The 22,021-nt window shown below is 40.9% G+C and overlaps 1 protein-coding gene across 6 annotated transcripts in view; it reads left to right on the top strand.

Annotated features, from left to right (window-relative positions):
- SNAP47 (synaptosome associated protein 47) overlaps positions 1-22,021 on the top strand; it is an 84,880-nt gene that overhangs the window by 486 nt on the left and 62,373 nt on the right. The window contains exons 1-5 of one of the 6 annotated variants that reach the window (XM_065666970.1): positions 3,417-3,467; positions 7,888-8,434; positions 14,212-14,696; positions 18,954-19,084; positions 19,878-21,134. In XM_065666970.1, the coding sequence (XP_065523042.1) occupies positions 7,944-8,434; positions 14,212-14,696; positions 18,954-19,084; positions 19,878-19,904 (1,134 nt within the window). In that variant the 5' untranslated portion in view covers positions 3,417-3,467; positions 7,888-7,943 and the 3' untranslated portion in view covers positions 19,905-21,134. The other 5 variants (XM_065666972.1, XM_065666968.1, XM_065666969.1 and 2 more) reach the window with 5 other exon arrangements.

The following is a 22,021-nucleotide window of genomic DNA, read 5'->3' as shown; positions in this document are numbered from 1 at the left end:
GCGGTTTGGTCTGAGCCTGGGAGGAGGGTGAAGATGGAGAGGTTGGGGGTTGGCCTAGGGGAAGGGGTGGGGGTCTGGCTGAAAGTGGAGGGGGTGTTGTGGGAATGAGGATTTTTACAGGTAGGGGAAGGATAGACAGCAAGGGGGGAAGTGGGTTTGGCCTTGAGGAACATGTGTGGGGGTTGTCTTATAGCTCTGGCAGAGGTGAGGATTGCAGTTGAGCCTGGCCTAGCAGTGAAGGAGAGAAGAGGATTTTGGGTGGCTGATCTACAGCTTTTGCTAGTAGGACTAGGGAAAGAATGGTGTCTCTTATGATATTAGGAAAAGGACAGGGACTGGGTAAATATCTAGTTGTGTTTGGGGTGAGGAAGGGGAAGGCTATCTTGTACTTGGGGGAAAAAGGAAGAGAAGGGGATGGAAATGTTTTTCAGGAGGGGGAGAGTGCTATCTTGGGGTAAGGAAATAGTCTTGGGGTTAGCATTGGGGAAGGGGAAGGTAGCGAGAGAAGGGGTGCAGAAGTGGGGCAGGGAATCAAGGTTTTGAAAGTGTACATATGCCTGTATTTTGGGTTGGAGAAGTTGAGACAGGGTTGAGATTAAAAGGAAAGCTGATGAGGTGGATGGTCTTCTGTTAAGTTGCTTTGTATCAGAAGTGGGGTGGGATCAAAATGGTTTTTCCACAGAAAGATGAAAGCATGTTGATGTGGAGAAGTACCTCAAAGTGACTGGTCTTTAGAGGGGATCTGTTGTAATCGTTTGCAAATGAGTGGAGCTGAGTTCCTCTGTGTGACATACTGTGTGTCTTTGCCTGCTGCACCTCTTGGAGAGTCATCCCTGAGTACTGCTTACCTTGTAGCATCATTTGGAGAAATGTAGAGTTAGAAACCTGGTGAAATTGTGTCTCAGGCCTTTAATTTAAAAAGATGGGAGAGTCATAGATTCCTAGAATCCCAGGTTGGAAGGGTCCTCAACCTTTCTAGGCAAAGCATGACCTAGGGTAGATGTCCTGGGAGCCTATCCAGCCTAATCTTAATAGTGTCCAATGCTGTGGAGTCCACCACTTCCCTGAGGAGATTATTCTAGTGGCTGATTGTGCTCACTGTGTGCCCCTGGGGTAATTGGTGATGCTTACGTTTCATTGAATGATCTCAAAGTACTTCACAAGAGAGGGTGAGTCACCTCCTTTTTATAGAAGCAGCTGCCCAGCTGTGTGTTAGCTAAAGAATTTCTACAATGTTGTGGTGATGCTGCCGGAAATGTAATCCTCATCTCTATGCTGCTAATCCTAGTTCTTCTGCTGTGTTGCTGCATGTAGTTTTGTGTGGTGCTGCACTCAGTTTGGGGTGGCAGATGTATCATAAGGATGAAGTGTTTGCTTAAAAAAAAAAAAAGGGGGTGGATGGTGTTTTGGTGTTGTGGAGCCCAACCTGCGAGAGGACACATATGGCATCCAGTCTGTAGACACACATGTAGGGAAAATATATGTTTCTTTAAAAAAATATGGGAGATCTTATTGTGAAATCAGTTCGGGGGCTTCTTCCACTGCATAAACGAAAGCAGTCGAAGGACTGTCACCCATTCAAGTTTATAAACCTATTGTTGTCTGTATTTACAGGTACTTGAAAGCCATATGTTTATTTCATTTTCATTTTTCCTACCAACATAGTCCTTTATATGGTATTTTAAAGGACTGACTATCATCTGCTCATTGTTTTTGGCATTTCGTTTGGAGTTTGGTTTTTGTGTGGGTTTTTTTTTTTTGTGTGTTTTATTTTATTTTTTTTTTCTGGTGGGAATACTGGGATGGTATGCTTTACTACAGATAAGGCTTTTTTCTGTGTGTTTTACAGAGCTATGAATATTTTGTCTTTTTGTGTAACTTTTAGCCAGGTTAGTAGGAGTAGAACAGGAGTTGGCATAATGCTGAAAAAATGGTTAAAGTCATGGGAGGAGGAGAGATCCTGAATTTCAGGCAGTCATAGAATCACAGAATGGTTTGTTTTGGAAGGGACCTTAAATCTCATCCAGTTCCAACCCCCCTGCTGTGGACAGAGACACCTTCCATAGACCAGGTTGTTCAAACCCTGTCCACCTTAGGCCTTGAACAGTGCCAGGGATGGGGCAGCCATAGCTTTTCTGGGCAACCTATGCCATGGCCTCACACCACACACAGAGTAAAAAAAACTTCTTCCTTATATCTAATTTAAACCTACCATCTTTCAGTTTAAAGTGATTCAAACAGTTCCTTGTAGTAAACCAGCTGTGCAAGTAGTAGAAGGCCTATAGGTCGGCATTTTTGAAATGTGATTGTCAAAACTTTAGGAAATACAGGGGGAAAAAATCTTTTAATTTGAAGGACAGTGGCTGAGCTGTTTGATCTATAATGATGGGCTCGCTGTTTATTTTAGAGATGATGTTGGTGTATTTAACTTTGCTTTTAATTTTATGGCTTAAGTATGATGAGGTGTCCTCCATTTAGGTGCTGTTAGAGCTAACAAGGGTTGAAGTTTTATTTTATAAAAGGCAAAGTGCTGCCAGTAGGCGAGACTGAAAAATTTTTGTAATATTGACTCAAAGAGAATAGAGGGTATGTTCTCTAGCAGCTTTGAAACCATCATCACAGATTAATAGCCATTAGAGAATTATATGACAGAATGTATAAATGTGCTGTGTACTTTCAAAGTATGTGTGGTACATATACTACATGGGGATGTACACATTTAATACCTGTCTCGAGCTAACTTCAAATGATTGTGACTGTTCCTTCTTTAGTTTAACACTAGTGAAATTTCTTACGTGTTTTAATCCAACTCTTTGAAGTCTGGTATTAAATTATAGTACGGTGTTGAATGTTCATAAATGATAGCTGTGTTCTGTACCCTTGATGACTGTTTTCACTGGTAAATAAAATCAGTCTTCATTATCCTTGCGTACCTCTGTATTTCTGCAAGGTATGAATCCCTTCTCTGTGAGAGAAAAAGAAGGGAAAAAATAAAGTCCAGATCTGATGGTAATGAAAGTGTCATTATATTGGGGAAAAATGTGCTGGAACAGCAAATGGATTTAATTACCAAATGGGTTTTTGCTTGAAAATTCTGGCTTTGGGCACAGAGAGGAGCTGACTGTCAAGCAAAGCTGTCAGGTGAGTCAAAGGTCATAAGACCCCAGGCATGTGCACATATATATACACAGCTGAAGTGACTGCTTCGTTTCTTCTCCTGGACTTGGAGGACTTGCTTTACTCTTAGATCCAGGGTTAAATATACATTATCTATTATTTATATATTTTTCTTTTTGGTAGTGGGCATAGTAGGATTTTTTGCTGTAGCTTCTGGTTTTTTTACTTGCTGTTTTGGATTTTGAAGAGAAAGAAATTCTGGGGGGAAAATTTCTAACTACGGATGGACAGTTCTGTAAAGGCAGCAGCCCACAAAAGGCTGTCTGAGAATTCTGCGTCTACAGATAGAGGTAAGGAGCTTTAAGGATAGTTTAAGAAGTTGTTTTTTAGGGTTTGGTTTTTTTTTTGTTGTTGGTTTTTTTTTGTTTTGTTTTGTTTTGTTTTTTTTTGTTTTTCCCCAATGGCACAGTGTTCAGACTGCGTCAGATATTGATATTTCCACAGCCTTAATGGTAGAGTGCTGGCTTGAGAGGAAAAATGCTGTCTTGAGGAGGGGGTTAGTGGTAGTCATACATAGTTTGTGGAATGCTTAGCATGTGTAAATGAGCTCTAGGCTGAGATTTTACAAAACTTGGAGGAATTTGGTTATTTACAGTTTCTCCTTGTCTCCCTAGTAGGGCTGTGCCAGGCTGAAGGTGGCTGTTGCTGTTAGCAAGGTCTAGGAGTTGTTTTGCAGGTGACATTATGTTCTGTGGGTGCCTGTTCCAGCAGCGAGCATTGGGAAACCTGCCTTTGGTTCCAGGTTTCCCTTGTGATCTTCTGCAAGGCATATAATCTTTCGGTGTCTTGGTTTCATCATTATTTATATACATTATTTATAAACTAATAACTCAGAGCAACAGCTTGTTGTGAGCAGCATGTTAATACTTACTGAGCTCTTCAGAAGCTAGTGTAAGTAGCAAAGACACACACAGGGTGGAGGAAGAGAATGTCACTACTTCATGGGGGTTGGGATTTGCTGCTTTCCTGAATGTTTCGATAAATTGAGAGACTGTTGATTCATTTTAATTTTTGATTTCTTCCCCTCACCACCCTCCCACCCCAGGTCTGATGGGAGCTCTTTCAGTAAATGTCACTTGCCTCTGCAATGTATTTACGCTTCAGGGGGCTTTAGGGTGTAATACATGATAGTTGTTACTGTTTTTCTTCTGTCAGTATTGAATTTACTTCATATCTATGCAGTGTCAAACAGTTGCTCTTAATTTGGATTTGAAATTTGTCAGTGCTGATCAATAAAGCTAAAACATGATTTAATTTCAACTGTCATTGATTTCAGCACTAATGTAATTTACATTGTTGTAATGTAAGAATACTTTGTTGTTTAACTTGACATAGTTGTCAGTTACAGTAACAAAAAGTATACTTTATTAGCATACAACTGTGTGTCCCTATTAGAAACATTTTCCACTTAAAGTGTCCTCTGAAAGCCCCTGTTCTGCTGATGGCCAGGGGGATTCCAGAACAGCCAATTTGATTTTTTTAGGACTGCTTTTCTTTTTGGTATTTCTTTGTGTATGACAGAAAGAAAATAACCTTTAAATAGAAATTATAATAATTGCCTACACACAAAACCCAATAAACCTCCGGGGGAAAAAAATCCATCTGTCTGATCTAACCTTGTTGTTTTCAAGGAACTACGTTCTTTTTCTAGATGGAGGAATCAAGGTTGGAGCTTTTAGCTTTCTCTCCAAATTATAGAAATTCTGTAGCAAAAGTCAGTAAAGCAATAATATTTCCTAGAACTTGTCATTGTTTTGCTAGCTATAGCTGCTCTTAGAAATCAGACTTCTGTGGGCTTTTCTCCTCTCTCTTTGGCCCAAAGTACAGTGCGAAGTTGTCTCTCTACCATTGTGGTTTCATTAGGCCCAAACAGAATGAGAATTTTCACTTTGAAATCTAGCTTATTGGTAAACTTATGGCATGGTGGGGTTTGGTGGTGTTTTTTTTGTTGTTGTTTTTTGTTTGTTTGTTTTTCTAATTTTCATCACTAAAATTCATAATGACACAAAATAAGGCACAAAAACATAGTACAGAAATACAGGTTTTTGTGGAGTATGGCAATCCATGAGGAGTCATTATTTCAGGAATACAGAAGTTTTAATATATTTAATAAAGGCATTGGAACTGAACTCCGAAACAAAGTCCTCTAAATGCCTGGCATCACCACCAGTGTGACTAACAGAGGGAGGGGATTCTTCCCCTTACTCTGCTCTCATGAGACACCCCTGCCACACACCTTGCTGTCCTGTGTCCAGCTCTGGGGTCCCAACATAAGAAGGACGTGGAGCTGTTGGAGGAAGTCCAGAGGTCACCGTGAAGATAATCAGAGGGCTGAGGCACCTCTCCTATGGAGACAGGCTGAGAGAGACAGGCTTGTTCAGCCTGGAGAAGAGAAGGCTCCAGGGAGACCTTAGAGCAGCTTCCAATACCTAAAGGGGCTGACAGAAAAGCTGGAGAGGGGCTTTTGGCAAGGACAGGTAGGGGCAGGACAAGGGGAAATGGTTTTAAACTGACAGAAGGGAGATTTAGATGAGATCTGAGGAAGAAGTTCTTCCCTGTGATGGTGGTGAGGCCCTGGCACAGGTTGTCCCAAGAAGCTGTGGCTGCCTCATCCCTGGCAGTATTCAAGGCCAGGTTGACTGGGGCTTTGGCCAGCCTGGTCTAGTGGAAGGTGTCCCTGCCTCTGTGTGTGGGGGCAGGTAGAGGATAGGGTGAGGCTCTAGATGGTCTTTAAGGTCTCTTCCAACCCAACCGATTCTATGATCCTATGATTTAAGGGATATTACTGATGCAGCAGCCTGAAAGCCCTAAGACATCTTTGGTGTGTATTACCGGAATTCACACCAGCACTACCTGAAAAAGGTCTATTAGCTTTTTATTTGTATGAGGATTTCTAGACATTTCTGTAAGGAGAACATATCGTACTGAAGTCAAAAGGTGTAACTATTGTCAGTGTCAACCTAACTGAGGTCTTAGTGGTAGAGGTCTGACGTTTTTATTTTACCACACAAGTAGGAGAACATCTTGAGATAATGTGATGGTACTAATTTGTAAATTGTGCCATCAAATATGAAAGGTTTTGAGAAGATAGTGAAAATATGTGTAATTACCATTACGTAATGGGTGTTCACAAAGTAGTTGTGGCACATAATTGGGTTTTGGTGTTCATACTGAAAATGGTAGCAGCATGAAGGATAAGTTACAGGAAACAATCTGACCCATGGGTACAAGGACGCTCTTTGGGCTTGTGAAGAGATGCTACTCCTGGCATGTTTCATTGGATTTACTATTCCAAATTTGAGATTGTTTTGATGTGAGCAAACCAGGCCTGAGGCGTATGACAGCTGTTTGTTTTCTTGTTGGGATTGCAGATACCAATGAGCAAGTATTACAGGATTAATATTATGTCATCAAACAGCATCATGGTCTCCCAGGAGAATGCAGCCTGTCACAGAGGTGCAATGAAATCACCAGTTCCCTGAACACCGTGTTCCTTCACACTAAGTGAACAGTCAGTTCTGCTTGCTCCACTGTCACCCGTATGGAGTTGCTCTGCATAGTAGGCCAGCAGCACCTCCTCCGATAAATACAGCTGATGTTTTTCTTGTCTTAACTTCCTCCTGGGTCAGTCAGGGTTTTCCCAGTAGTGCCGATAAGCTGTTTGCAATTCTTCCCGAACTCCTGTTTCCAAACATCTTTAATAGTAACTAAGCAACAATGAATATTTTACAGAACAAATACAACAGATTTGAGGTGCTTATTTTGGCTGTGTTATTCTACCAGAAGTTCTCATATCCGTTCGAGTTTTGTAAGGTAGATATTTTGTTAGGTTTCTCCTGAGACCAAGAGTGACGGTCTGAGGTAGTGACAATGTTTGAAGAATATCCATTTGTGGCTGGGTTTCTGTTCTTTAATGGTTGTGAGTTCTGGTCAGTGGTGGTTTTGTTTTCACCTGCACTGTTTGATATGTTGGATAGACATTCTGGGTGTCTTCTTAACATACTTCGATGTTGAAATATCAGCGTGGAAGGGGAAGGAATGGTTATTTCTTGTGATTGCTGTAGATATGTATCAACGAACTTGCATTTTGGTGTGTTCTGGATTTTCTTCAGTACCTATTCGTCTATGGGAAGCTGCTTCTGGTGTTGCGATAGGGAATGGAAAAATTTTTACATGGTCAATTTTCAGGAAAACTGCATATGTGAAAGACTCAAAACTTTTTCAGAATTCTGGTTTTGGTAGGTTCCTGTCCACCCAAAAATACGAACATACGCATGTGAATGTGTAAGACTAATTAAATTATAAACCATCTCCCCTGATCAAGACAGCACAGCACTTATTAAATATCCGGGACATTAATGCAACAGTCATTTGAAGTTTGTGCTGTTGTAAGTCATGTGCTGATACACGATGAGAACGTTATAAAACGGAGGGGCAGTGCTGTTATGGAGTGGGCAGTAATATTGACAGTTCTGTTTAGAAAGTCCTGAGCCTTTCTGAATTAAATTCTCTGATGGTTAGAAATGGTTAGCAAATTTTGTAACCCATCCACAGCTATTTCCAAATCTATCAGGTATGTGCCTGAAAGGTTACCAGGCAAGTGATGGAAGCCATCTCTGGGTGGGGTTAATTATTTATGAGTGTTTTTTAATATCAGCTTTTATAAGTAGCTAAGGATTCTTACTTTATTTCCTCTCTCTTTTATGCTAGTTTCTCCCTCTGACTTTGAGAGTGTTGCTCTTGAAGGGGATCTGAACGGCGAGCTGATGAACGAAGACATACGTATCCATAGCTGGCCTTGTTCTTACTACTTAGACACCAGCAAACAATGGGTCTCTGGCAAACTCTCACTGACTCCTGTTGCAATCAGATTCACAGCTGGCAAGACTGGGGAGCTTTTAGTCAACTTCCATCTTTCTAGTATCAGTGAGATCAAGAAGGAATCTTCAAATTTAATCTTCAGCTCACTTACCATCTTAGAGAAGAACACCAAGCACTGGTTTAGTTCTCTGCAGCCCAATAGAAATGTGGTATTCAACATCCTTGAGCATTTCTGGAGGGAGCAATTGCTGTCAAGCCAAGGAGCGGAAGCAGCATCTTTGCAAACAACAAAGGGAAAAGAACTGACGGGATTATTGACTGGCTCACAGAAACGGCTGGAGGACACAGCAAAAGTGCTGCATTATCAGGGCGAGCAGTTTGATAGCATCATGAGAGGACTCAACAAGATCGAAGGGGATATGGATGTAGCAGACAGGTATGGTAATAGAGCATCCTCTGAGCTAAGCAGTGCTTGTGGGATTGCATTGCTTATGCCTAAATTTTATGAGGCAGATCCATGGAGGTCTTCAGAATCATAAAATGGTTTGGGTTGGAAGGGAACTTAAAGCTATCTAGCTCTAACCCCCTGCCATGGGCAGGGATACCTTCCACTAGACCAGGTTGGTCAAAGACCCATCCAGCCTGGCCTTGAACACTGCCAGGGATGGGGCAGCCACAGCTTCTCTGGGCAACCTGTGCCAGGGCCTCACCACCCTCACAGGGAAGAACTTCTTCCTCAGATCTCATCTAAATCTTCCCTCTTTCAGTGTAAAACCATTTCCTCTTGTCCTGCCCCTACCTGTCCTTGCCAAAAGCCCCTCTCCAGCTTTCCTGTCAGCCCCTTTAGGCATTGGGAGCTGCTCTAAGGTCTCCCTGGAGCCTTCTCTTCTCCAGGCTGAACAAGCCTGTCTCTCTCAGCCTGTCTCCATAGGAGAGGTGCCTCAGCCCTCTAATTATTGTCATGGTCTCTGGACTCACTCAGATGGGTCCATGTCCTTATACTGGGATAAACTGTTGATTTTCCCTGAAAGTTTAAGCTTACAGTGGTCTGTTGTGGATCTAGTTCTTGTTACAAGATGTGTCTATATTTCTGTCCTCCCTTCTGTGTGGCATTTTTTTCACCTTGGTGAAGTTCTTTGTGCATATATACCTGTCCTCTCTTTCAAATAACTTTTCAAGCCCTAACAAGTTTCATCCACAACTAGCAGAAATGGTAGGGATCTCCAGAATATGAACAATACGTAAGTTCTGAGAGAACAGGCAACATTAGGGGAAGTAGGTGACAATTCATGTCCCCACAGAAAGATAAGGTATGGCATTGACATTTTTATTAGATGTCTTTGAATATGTATAAATGAAAAATACTGGCTTTAGTTAATTTTGTGGAGCAGCCTGTTTTGCTGTTCCACAGGAAACGTAACCACAGTTCTGCTTTTCTAGTTCTTCTCAAAGGAAATTTTGAAGAAAGCAGTTAGGCTGCTGAGTTGGAGGCAATTTCCTAGAGTCATTGGGAGACAGCTTCCAGTTAATCTTTAGGTAGATTGTACTCCTTTCTCTGTGTGTGAAAGTCAGCCCTTGAAGCTGCTTTTTGCATGCATTAGGTAGTTGAGGGCTTTATATTTGTCCTTTCCTTCGCAAGAACTTACTTCCCAGCTACACATAGCAGCGACTGTTGGGTCTGGTGCAGATGTAGTCAAGGAAATAGCTGTAGACACAGTGCTCCCTCCCTTGTGATATAAAACTGTACTACTTTGAACCTTACGTGGAATACCCTCTGCCTTTAGGTCTAGGTGGAATAAAAGTTTTGAGGAAAAAATTAGCAGTGTGAGCTGCTCTGAAGTGCTTTGTCTGCAGAGTGGGGTGGCACAAGAGCTGGAGAGACAGTACCAGACTGTTTGTAGTAATATCAGTTGAGCACTTAAGCCAGTGTACTCATTAAACTTAGACACTCAAGTGCTGCCTTTAGACAATTGAAGTAAGGAATTTGGAGCACATTTGAGGTTGCATAACTAAGTTTTGCAGAACTCAATGTGAGTAGTAAATGGTTGGTGTCTTGATCAGAGTATTATGGCTTTAATTCACTTTGAATGCTAATGATTATTCTGTGTTATTTTGTATGCTTCAGGTTTGATTTGGTAGCAGTCCAAAAGAGACAGTAAGGTAGACAGTAATGTTGTAATATATAGCTATGAGTGTTTTTGTAGAAGCTCTGACAGTTGCATGAAAAAACACAGTATGGTTCAAACCAGTTGTTTTTGGAAGAAGCGTCTGTTTTTAGCCAGATATCACGTCTAGAAGAAAGTGTTGATTTCACAATGGTTCTGCTGATATTCTGCATACCCTTTAATGAAAAGCCAAGATAATTGAAAGCTTCAGCAATAGCTTTTAAAGTTCTGTAGCAATAAACAATGAGTAGGAAAATAAATACCTGCTCATTGTTTTTGGAAGAGAGTTTTGTTTTGGGTTAAGATGCACTGGGAGGTATTATTTGTCTTCATGAATCTGAAGAACTGGATGCTTTGATTTAAAAATGGAAAAATAACGGAAGGCATTGACCAAATGTTAGCTGTTTTATCTGTAGTCCGAAGAGTTTGGCCAGCTTGCAGGATAAAATGTAGCCCAGAATCCATTAGCGAAACGGTTTTAATCACCCTGTGCTTTTCTAACACTTAGTTTTCTAGTGTAGTTTGTGTGTAGTTTTTCTCATGAAGATGCTTCTCAGCCAAAAGTCTTCTCTTAAACTGATGACATATCTCTTCATGGCCTTAACCAGTGTAGGAAATAGGGAAGACTATGAATTCAGACTATTAACATAAATGGCCTCATGTCTGTAAGACTCTTTGACTGTTGTTTTCCTTAGAAGCTTGATGAGAAGTAACTGCATGGATAATACCATGCAGGACTATTTTCCATGTGTAGCAGATTCTGTGCAGAAGGAAACTTTGGTAACAAACTTCTGTGTCTGCTAGTTCAGCAGCACCAGTTTGATGGTATTGTCTATCATAAAAAGAACCAGGCCCCTTTATCTCCTTTCATGTGTTTAAAACTTTGATTAACTTTATCTTCCCTTTTTTGGATTATTAATTCTGTTCTTGTGTATGCATGGGTATATATAGCTGCTGTCAGTGGACCTCTGTTCAGATAAAGCAGAGCAGAGTGTGACATTCTAGCAGATGTTCAAAGACCAAAAATAAACAGAAACACAGATTCGCTGTTTCCTTTTTAATGTATTGCTATTAGATGACAAGGTATTTTGGTCACAAATTTTCATTTGTGTATAGGGACCGATCATATAGTTTGTTGATACAGAGGGGTGACTCCTCCGTAGAAGACTGGGGAAGTTGGCTGGAACCTTTGTTAGGGCTGTGCAGCAGAAAAGCCTTGACTGTAAATCAGACATTGCACAGCTGGGATGTCAGTCCCTGGGGAAAGAAGAGAGGAGGCAGGAGAGTGATGGGACAAAGTGATAAAAATTAAGGTTCAAAGCTATCCAGAATAAGTTGCCACAATGTAAACAGAGTTTTAGGCTTGTCACCTTGCAGCTGCTTTTCAGAAAGTCCCTGAACACAGTGAATGTGATGAAGTGAACCCATATGGCCATAGGAATTTAATGACTTTCCATAGGTTAGGACATAGGCATAAGCTGTCATTGCCCTGAAGTAACTTTTTGTAACTCTTTCATACACTTAAGAGGACAGAAAAAATGCTTTGTGTTCTGTAGAAATGAGATGAGGTTGTTTGTCTCCGTGTAGTTTCAGCGGGTAGGTTAGAGCATAGCTTTGAATTTGGAAGATATGTGCTCGTAGAGCCTGGGGCTTTATCAGTCATTCTCTGTGTAGAATGTAAGTTGAACCTCATAGTTTCAGAATTCATCCCTAAATCTATGATACTATGCCATTTCAAATTCTGTTATGTAGAGCTTTGTACATATCCTTTGGTCTGCCTTCCCTACCCCTCTCCCCCTTTTTAAGGAGTGTCACAGCATTTCCAGAGGGCAGTGATGAGCTCCAGAACTGATCCTCATATTGCATTCTATCTACAGAAGTATCTGATGTTCATGCTTTAGCTGGGAGTAGATTCTTGGAACAGTTCATTCTGCCTCTTCTATTCAAGAATTCAGTTGGTTGACTCCCAATATGACATTTTCTGCTCTTCCTAAAAGATGAGTTTATTTAAGTTAGTGTGTTTTGAAGCCAGTGTAGAGCTTTGATGGCTAATAAACAAAGCATGTTCAGTCAGAGCTTCTTCTTTCAGATTAGATTTTGCAGCCAAATTAAACAGGATTTTAAAATTGCAAAGTCTTCTGTGTGTAGGCACACTGATTCTCATGGAAAATAAATCACTACAAAAGATCTTCAGAGCAGCACTGTTGTGATGCATATTTGATCAGGGAGTACCTTTCTAGAACAAACTTAAAAGTAAATTAAATCAAGCTGACTTTCCAAAATAGCAGTAAAGCAGTAATAGTTTGTGTTTTGGTCTCACAAACCTTGCATCTCTAGGATTTAAGTTAGTGAATAGTCTTTTGTAGTACGATGGCATTTTTTCATGAAAGATTTTATTACATGTAGGCTGGCTTCCTAGAAGCATGTACTACAACTACTGTGCCAGTGACACGTACCTGATCACTGCATAATCTTTAAGGTATTGATAGAGATGGGGGAGCACACAATTCTGATCTGGATTGAACTTTCTTACAGCTAATTTTTTTTTTGGTTGATTTAAACATAACCTCTTCCTTCCCATTAGTTAATTGAGAATTCATTTGTGCCTCCAGAGACTGCTTTCCTGTCCTGCTCAGTGGCTGAGGAGTGGACTGAACATCCTGATCAGGCGAATTGTCTGCAGGCTAGTTCGGTTTGTAGGATGCTTCCAGCCAGCTCACTGCTGTTTTTCAGTGGGAGCACGGTAGGGTTTGGGCAGTCAGTGATTCCCAGAGGGTTGATTTGCCTCTTCCTGTGCCTGGGACTGGAGATGAGTTACTTTGGCTCAGATGTGACGTGAGTGTCAGAGGCTGCTGGTGGGTGAGAGAGGAGGTGACTGTTTACACTGCGGGAGGGAAAGGGGGATATGAAGTTTGTGTTAGCTGTATATGGAGATGTTGTTGGTCCCAAAATTTCTTTCCACTAAAGTGGAGTCATCTTGAAATACACAGTCCTCTGCTAGAAGGATGGGCTTGGGTGATACAGGCAGGGGGTGAGAGGAAAGTGGGAGAAATGGAGCATCATTGGTGCTGACTGTGGCTCTGCCACCAACTCCTGTCGAGACGTGGACAGGGATAACAACAGACAGGAGCACACTACGTGAAAAATCTGACCAAAACCATCCCTTTTCCTCTTATTCCCTCAAAGAGTAGTGGTCAGGCTTAGGCCCAAAGATCTGCAATCATGATCCTTTCTTGGGAGAGGACCCAGAAAAGGGGAATGGGCTATGCTGATAAAAAAAATATAACAGGAGGATTGTGTTTTCTGTCATTGATTCTTCCTAACAGTGTTACATCTTTCTTGCTTGTAGCTGGTAAACTTGGGTGCCTGCTAAGGTGCATGTTCTTGCTTAGGAATAAGGGGCTTGACTCTTTTGTTATTTCTGGCTATACAGTGGTCTTTCTGGGGAGCAGTTGCTTAATTGTTCCATGAAGTCAGTCTGGTTACCTTCAAGCTAAGACACCAGTTTGCCAGCAAGAAGGCCTGTGTCCTTCAGGAGCTACACCAACACTGATGGTGAGACAGACTCTGGATGCCTGTGGCAGTCTCTGCTGGGCTTTTCAGCCTCAACATTCCACTCTTAGTGTTTTAATGGGAATTTGGGAGTGGAGGCAAAGCAAAAGGTGGCATCAGACTGTGGGGCTGTGGAATAAAGGAGCAGAAGAAGGCTGTGGTGCAGATGGCCAAGTGTGGAAATATTGAGGTATATGGCAGTATTAGCTGAAGAACAGCTGAAGAACTGGCCTGATTAAGTCCAGTTAAAAGTTGGATTTCTTGTGTCAGACCAGTGAGACTCCAGGTCCCCTTTCCAGTGTGTTAGCAAATAAAGGAAAACTGCTTTTTGAAACAGATGGATCTTGGTAAGCTGTGAATAGGTGTGAGGAACAAAATAAGAGGGCTGGATTCAGTATTAAGAAATCTTTGTCTGCTGTAATTTGCTTTGAACTGGAGGGGTAGCATGACCTCCCTACTGGCTTTAACTCTGCTAACACTCTCTTTTCTCTGCTAGGTTGTTGACTGAGCTCGAATCTCCTTCTTGGTGGCCGTTTAGCAGCAAGCTCTGGAAAACACCATTGGAAACCAAGCCAAAGGAAACTGCCACAGTTTCCGATTCGAAGAACCAGGAAGGAATCATAATTAGAATTCCAGTTATTATCACCCACAGAACAGACTCAAATGTCAAGCCAGGAAAACTCACGCTCTTTGCTTCTGGTCTGGAAATCAGCGACTGCAATTCTCAGGTCATTCACCGTTTTGAATCAAAGGATGTAGATGATATCAGAGTTCATACACCGTATGAAATCAGTGTCCGTCAGAGATTTATTGGGAAGCCAGACACCTCTTACCGGCTCTTGTCAGCAAAGATGCCAGAAGTAATCCCTATCTTGGAGATGCAATTTAGCAAGAAGATACAGTTTCTAGAAGATGCCCTAGGTTTTGCTGGTGCCAGGAAGTCTCCTCAGGTAGATTTGGGGACCTCCATTTGGCAAGCAGGTATGTGACAAAGCAATCCATCTGTAAGAGTAACAGTAGCACCAGAAATTTCTAGGTGGTTTTCAAACTCAAAAGTATATAATAGTTACAAGGCAAATTTTCTTCCCTTTCCCCAGCGTGAGACAACATTGATGATAAAATGCAAGAAATAACTGATAGGTGACCTTAAGACCCTATTGCCAAGAAGGGAAGGGCAGAAACGACAGAAGTGTGTGGCTCTGCTTTAGGCTAGTTAGATTTTCTTTCTCACAGCTACATTAGCAGACCCTGTGACTGCAGATGCTGAAGCTGAGTGTCCCTCAGGAGCCTAGCAGCTGGATTGCACCAAGCCCTCTTTAACATTGTGCTCTCAGGTTGTGTTGACACTAACTCCACACCACTTTGTGAAAGGATTAACTTTTGAGTTTCAACTACTGGCCTGTGTTTTAACTATAGTGTCATTCTTTTTCCAGTGGTCACCAGTTTGCTTTTGTGCCACTCTGTGGGGAAGTCATTAGAAATCAGTTTTCCTGATTGCATGCCTCATAGTCCTCTGTTGTTGTTTTTGCTTTGTAAGTTTGTAGCGGAAAATATATTAAATCTGGCATTCGGTTAATTGTATAAAATTTAAAACATATTTCCAGTCCAGCAGGTCTTTTAAATAACATCTGGAATAAACATCACATTAATACTCATATCTTAAAAACTAGAATTTTATTATTTGAGAAGTTCAGGTGTTTGGATTTAGATTTCAGGTCTCAGGTTAGGTTAATACATAGGTGAAAGAAAATGAAGTGGAGATTGAAACCCTTTCACAGTAGTAAGAATGACATTGCTTACTACTGTTATGTCTGTTAAAATTCTGGGGAGGGTTGTTTTTTGTGTTGTGTTTTTTTTTTTTTTTTTTTTTTTTTTGTAATCCAACCCTGGATTCATTTGGAGAGCTGTTGAATTCTTGTCTGTTAGGAATTTAATTCCATCAAAATGTCTGAATCCTCCTTTTTTTCTTAATCATTAGTGACATAAGAGCAAATTATTGGATGGATTTTTAAAAACAAGTAGAAAAATTATACAGTAAAGCAATAGTTGAACCTATTTCCGTGCACTGAGCTAAAACCGAGTTCAACAGGGAGGATAATGTCTTCTTGTTGAAAAGTCATCGAGGGCCATAGCTTGGAAAAGCTTGTTAATTTTTAAGGAAGTAAGTCTTGGGCATCTGGCACTAAAATGTCAGCACAACAGCTTAGAGGAAAAACAACCTGCTGGTTTCTTAAGCACTGAGTTATTCCAGCAAATTGGTGTTCAGTTCCTGATGGTCTTAAGGCTGGTTACATAAAATAATTGGTTATACAGCCCTAGTGTGCTTAATTTCCCACTGCTCTGCTCTGTTTGCATCTGAGTCAGTGAGTCAAGGATATTGCTCTCCTACCCCCACCTGCATTTCGGCTGTTTAATTTGGAAATGTCAGTAAAGAAAACTGGAGGTTATGGAAATCTTGACTTCTCCAGCTCCACCAAAACCCTTGTTTGTTCTTTCCCTGGGGTCTAGCACTGTCTGCCTTCTGTCGCAAGATGGCAGTCACGGACTGTGTTTTAACCTCGTTTTCTTTTTCCGTGATTCACAGGGTGGAAATACTGATTTTTTTTTTGTTTGTTTGCTTGTTGTTTTTCTTTTTTTTTTAACTCCCCTCACCCCCTCTCTTTTTTTTTTCTTTTTTCTTTTTTTTTTTTTTTCCCCTCCCCTAAATGCAGGGAAAAAAAGCGTGTGTTATGCATCACTGTCTCTGCACACATAAAATCTGTGTCAGTTTTCAGATAGTGAATGTTGATTCAGAGACTTAGAGAAGAAATATCCTTGCAGCAGAGGTACATCTGTCTCTGTGAACTGGCTTGTAGCGTTCTGTGCCCTCAGTGGTGAGATGTGAACATTTCCACCACAGTCATAATCTCATCTGGATCCTGTTTGCTTATACTAGTTCTGCCTTAAAGTTGTGCATATTGCATGTTTGTATAGATAAATACATAAAAACTCATCTTTCCTAAGAGTTTTGGCTTGATGCCACCTAGAAGAGGAATTTGTAAAGACTTTTATACACACCAGATTATCTGAAAGTATTTTTAGCTGCTTTGCATGTTTTTTCTGACTGTATATTCTTGGGTCAAGCCACACGGGTATTTAAATGCTTAGGAGAGAGCAGTGACGTTTGTTTGTAACGGAGGTAATTCTGTGCTGTATCAAGACAGTACTCTCCTAGCTAATAACATCCTCAATAGTGGCTGATAACAGCTACCAAGCATTAAAAAGTGCAAGAAATCCTGCAGTTCCTGTACAATGTAGCAATCTAGGGTAATGCTGTCTCAATCCTACAGCTGAAGACTGGTATTCGTTGTTTATCTTTTTTGAGGCTGCTGAATTTTTTCTGTCTACCCCTGTGAGCAAATGTTCTCATTATTAAGTTTCCAGCACTTTGTTCAGTGGTTTTGTACCTTCTCCTCCTCACATGGTGGCAGCGAGTCCCACAGTCGAACTGGGTGTGACACAGAACAAAATTGCTTTTTAAACGTTTCTGCCTTTCTGTTCAATTCTGGGAAATGCCAGATCTTCTTCTTCATCCATTGTTTTTGTTCAGCTTTGTCACATCCTCCTTCTGTTTTTGTCCTCAGTGAGATAAATGGAGTAAAATGGATAGATTTCTTGGTTTTAATGAAATAATTAGTATATGGTGACAGTCAGCTGATAAGAAACACAAAGAATCTCCACTGGCTATTTGCTGCCATAGGAAGGACTGTCATTACCTCCCCACTTTGTCCTCCGAGGGAGACCATGGCAGTAATTTACCACAAGCAGCATTTTTCTGTGCCTTGTTCTTAGAGCATCTGATTACAAGGAGCATTTGCACAGGGTAACACTAGTATAGTGAATTACTTGCTTGTCTTAAATCTTGATGGTGTCTGAGTCCAGTGACTCTCAGGCTGATAACTGAATAATTCCAGGAATTATGAGTTTGCAGTAATTCCTTGAGAAGGATTTAGAATTTGGTACTTTTGGTTTAGCTTTTGTCTTCCTTTTCATGGGGAGGTAATGCTGTCCAGAGCAGTTGAGTATACCTTGTCAGCTGAGCATCATCTCCTTGACCTGGCAATGAGCTCTGGCATCAGGCACACTTTCTGTCCTGATGTACATAGGAGTTTTTGTTGTCATCTTGTGATGCTCACAGGTGGCAGCAGTAGAATTGGCTTCCTTTATGGTGCCTCTTTAAGTGGGAGAGCTTCAGAGATCCTTGAAGCACCTCTAGGAGCCAAGACGTGTGTCTCGGGTGTTTAGCACCCATCTGCATCAGAAATAACAACCTTGCCTTACTGCATATCCCTGCTACCCTACTGGGTAGTATCAGATACTGCAATAAGAGCCTATGCCTTAAATAAAGGACAAGTGGCATGTTACATGAGGGATTGCATCCACACTACTTAGCTGGGGGTGGCTGTTAGTGTCAGTGTTGCCCTTCTGTTTCAGGGGTTTGCTGACTTGACTCTGTCCCAATTCCATCACTTCCAAATTCTTTAATTAAAAAGATCAAAGAGAGAAGAAACAGTAGTGGAGAATCCTCGTGTATCTGATTGGGAGTGTGTTGCTGCTGCTTCGCGCTCAGTTCAGATGAATCCCCCACAGCTCAAAATGAACCCATTCTCCAGATGCTGCCTTTAATAATAAGTCATCTCTCGGAAGCCTGGTCACCTCCAGGTTAAGTATTGTACAGAATACAGCTCAAATCTTTTCTAGAAGAAAAGTCCCCTTGCAAACTGCTATGGAGAAAAGCATAGAATCCCAGAATGGTTTGGGTTGGGAGGGATCTTAAAGATCATCCATTTCCACCCCGCTGCCATGGGCAGGGACACCTTCCACTAGACCAGGTTGCTCCAAGCCCTGTCCAGCTTGGCCTTGAACACTACCAGGGATGGAGCAGCCACAGCTTCTTGGGACAACTTGTGCCAGGCCCTCACCACCCTCACAGGAGCTCCTTTCTAAGGTCTCATTTATATCTCCCCTCTGTCAGTTTAAAGCCATTCCCCTTGTCCTGTCTCTACCTGCCCTTTTTGGCCCCTTTATGCACTGGAAGCTACTCTAAGGTCTCCCTGGAGCCTTCTCCAGACAGAGGAAGGGGAGGGAGGATTGAGGAGAGAGAGAGAAAAAAGCAGGGATGAGCCAATTTGATACTAGCGCTGATTCCCCCTATTGGTACAGGAAATGGCAGTCTGACCATGGGAATTTCTTTTGCAGCCACGGGACTCCTGGGGGGAGTGGTGCAGCCCAGCTCTCCAGTAGGAGGCAGAGAAGGGATGGACAGTGACCGTGTCCAGCTGCAAAAGCAAGAGAAGATCTCCCAGGAAGAAGCGAAAGAGCTTAAACAGGTATAAATTGACATAACTTTGATATAAGAGTTGTTTCACTGCCTCTGATTTCCTCATAAGATACATTTTCATCATCAGAAACCTAGTCATTGTCTTTAACAGAATATTCCTCAGAAAATTCCTGAAATTAAATGGGCATATTTTAAAAATCAGTTAATCAAGCCTGTGATTAAAATACACTGATAACTTTATAGTTTTGCTTTGTTTTGGGTTTTTTTACTTATTTTGAATAAATGAAGGATTATCATCAAAATATGTTATAGGATTATAACCCAAGCAAAATCTGTAACTGTAACGTGTTTTTCTGAAGACTAAGTACCTTAACAATTAAATAATTTTTAGCTCTTTTGTGTTTTCTCTATGCCATCTTATTCTTTTTAGTAAGGAGTAGCAGTTCTGTTTCAGAAGCTTGCACAAAACTGAACAAAGTGTTTTATAAACACACAGAACTTGTAGCTGGGAAACACATATGCTGTCCAGCATATTAATAAAGAGAAGATTTTCCTAGAAAAGAAGAAATATTTAAAGTAATCTAGTCTGATATTGTTCCTCTGAATGGCTCTTCAAGGAATTTCTCTCATAGTTGATGTTCAGGACTCTTAGTGAAGAATCCACCTTGATCTGAAGCAGTGAACAAGCTGGAAAAGCAAATGAGAGTGGTTTGAGTGTTTTTTTCCATTAAAATAGATTTACCGGTGATGATCACAGCCACATCAGAAGATGTGACTGAAGATTAAACTTTCATATTGCTTATTTTCCCCCCTCTAGCATTTTATTCTTTTTGATGTTTCAGGTGTATCTTGGTGATGGCATCATGTGAAGTCTGTCCTAATTCCATTGTTTCTTAGCCAAGCCTGAAGGCTTCCAGCCCCCTTCTTTTATTTTATAGTTGGGAATTAGAATGCAGCAACTTCTGTTAGCTTGAGTGTGTTTGAGATTCTCAATCACTTAGTAGGGTCTTGAGTGGCTAAAAATAAAAGCTTCTTGCATGAAAAATCTATTTATTAACTAAAAAACAGTTGAGTAAGTGAGAGTTTACACTTTGCAGAAGGTTAATTTCAGAAATTTCTGGTACTCTTTGTGCTGGATGGTAAACTAGAAAAAGTGTTATATGGCCAGTGTGATTTAAAACAAAACACTTTCAAGATGAGCTAGAACTCAAAAGACAATTTTTGTATTTATTTATACCCCATGAAACCAAGAATTTTTAAGCCGGTTGATTATTTGGGATGAGTTTGTGGGGGAATGTGGATGAGGAGAGGATCTGAATTCCAAACTTACAGGCCATGAATTGGCCTGATTTTTCTCCAGTAATTGATGTACACCTGTTCCCTGAGAGCCAGGCCTTTTTAATCATCATTCCAGTCATTAATAATTTTAAGGTACATGTTTTAATTCCTATAGAACTACTGTTCTTTTTCCTTGCTAGGATTCACCACATGAATACACAGCCTTAGACCATAACTTGCCTCTGTAACCAAAATATAGGCAATATCTTTTGATTGAAGTTTCTTATTTGGGTTTTTTTCGAAAACAAACCTGACTAGTCTCCATTTAGTGATTCTCCTTTCTGGTCTTTTAAAGAGCTTATCTCCATGATCTGTTATTTTATAAAAAAATAACCATTTAAGGGAGAATATTTCTCAGTCATAGTTGTACAAATAGCAGCAATCTCTTCTTCATGCAGGCATGTGCTTTGTATGGCTGTTACATATTCAGGAGGGCCAGCTCTTCCTTTCTTAAATGTCAGCTTTTCAGCACTATAATTCTGATTTTTAGCCAGACCCCAAAAAACTAAATACACTATGAGGGGTTGTTGGTCATGGACTACTAATGAAGACACATTTTGATACACCTTGCAAATAAACCTTTTCACTAATTGCTTCCCCTCCTCATTACTTGTGATGTGGGTAACTTCAGGAGAACTTCTGAAGGAATTTGTGATGAATAGATATAGTTGTCACTCTGCCTCTCTCCTCAAAAACAAAGTACTTGCAGTAATAACAATAGACATTTTGCAGCAGAAATTGCTGAATGATACTAATTCCTTCCATTAGAGCTGGAAGTCCTGAGCATCTGCAGTTGTGATTGGGTGACTGATTATAAAGGACCTCACCAGGACTTCAGGAAGGGACATTTGTGTCAACGTTCGTGGCAGTGTGAGCTATGTTCTTTAGCTGTGCCATACAGATGGAGAAAGAAGTCTCTGAGGTTACTGTGGTCTCTGGCTGAACTTCTGCCTCCCGCCTCACTATGGCTGACATAATGGCAGTGGGTGTGGGAGGGGATGTGATAATATTAGCTTAAGGGCTGTGGTCAAAGGGGGGCAATTGACTAAATTTTAAATTATTTTACCAAACCTGTGCTTTCTAATTTCTCAAATTGTTCCTGCCAAAGAACTGCCCTGATATTTACTGTCTGGAGATAGCATATGCCATGAAGACAGAACCAGTGTTGAAGTTAATTCTTTAACATCTGGGAAAAAGCCCACATCCCAGTGCATATCTTTGGCATTTACTTTCTCACTGTCTTCTCAGGTCAAGGTGGTTCCATTTCAGTCCTTTGCTACTTTCAAAGTCTCTTCAGTGTTTATTCACCCTTTTATCATACCTTCATCTCAGGAAATTACAGCTGTTAGAAAAAGCATTTTGTTGAGGAACTGTTCATTCGAAGTGCTAAATACCAAATTTGCTCAAAGGATGGCCTGCTTCCATGGCCTGTAGTGGTCAATAGACAACTGATCTTAAAACCCATGTAATGACTATGCCTCAAGTTTATTTTTTGGAAGGCACAATGCAGGGAGAACTGAGGTCCTGACAACTAATGCTTTGTATTTGCTTGTGTGTAACTTAAGTATTTAATGACATGAAATTAAAAGGTGATAGTTAAGCCTGTGGAGCTGCTTGAGTATTTTTTTCCAGACAAGGCCAGCAGAAT

This window comes from Lathamus discolor, chromosome 2 (genome assembly GCF_037157495.1).
Source record: "Lathamus discolor isolate bLatDis1 chromosome 2, bLatDis1.hap1, whole genome shotgun sequence".
Taxonomy (NCBI): Eukaryota; Metazoa; Chordata; class Aves; order Psittaciformes; family Psittacidae; genus Lathamus; species Lathamus discolor.
This window is presented reverse-complemented; position numbering and strand designations above follow the sequence as displayed.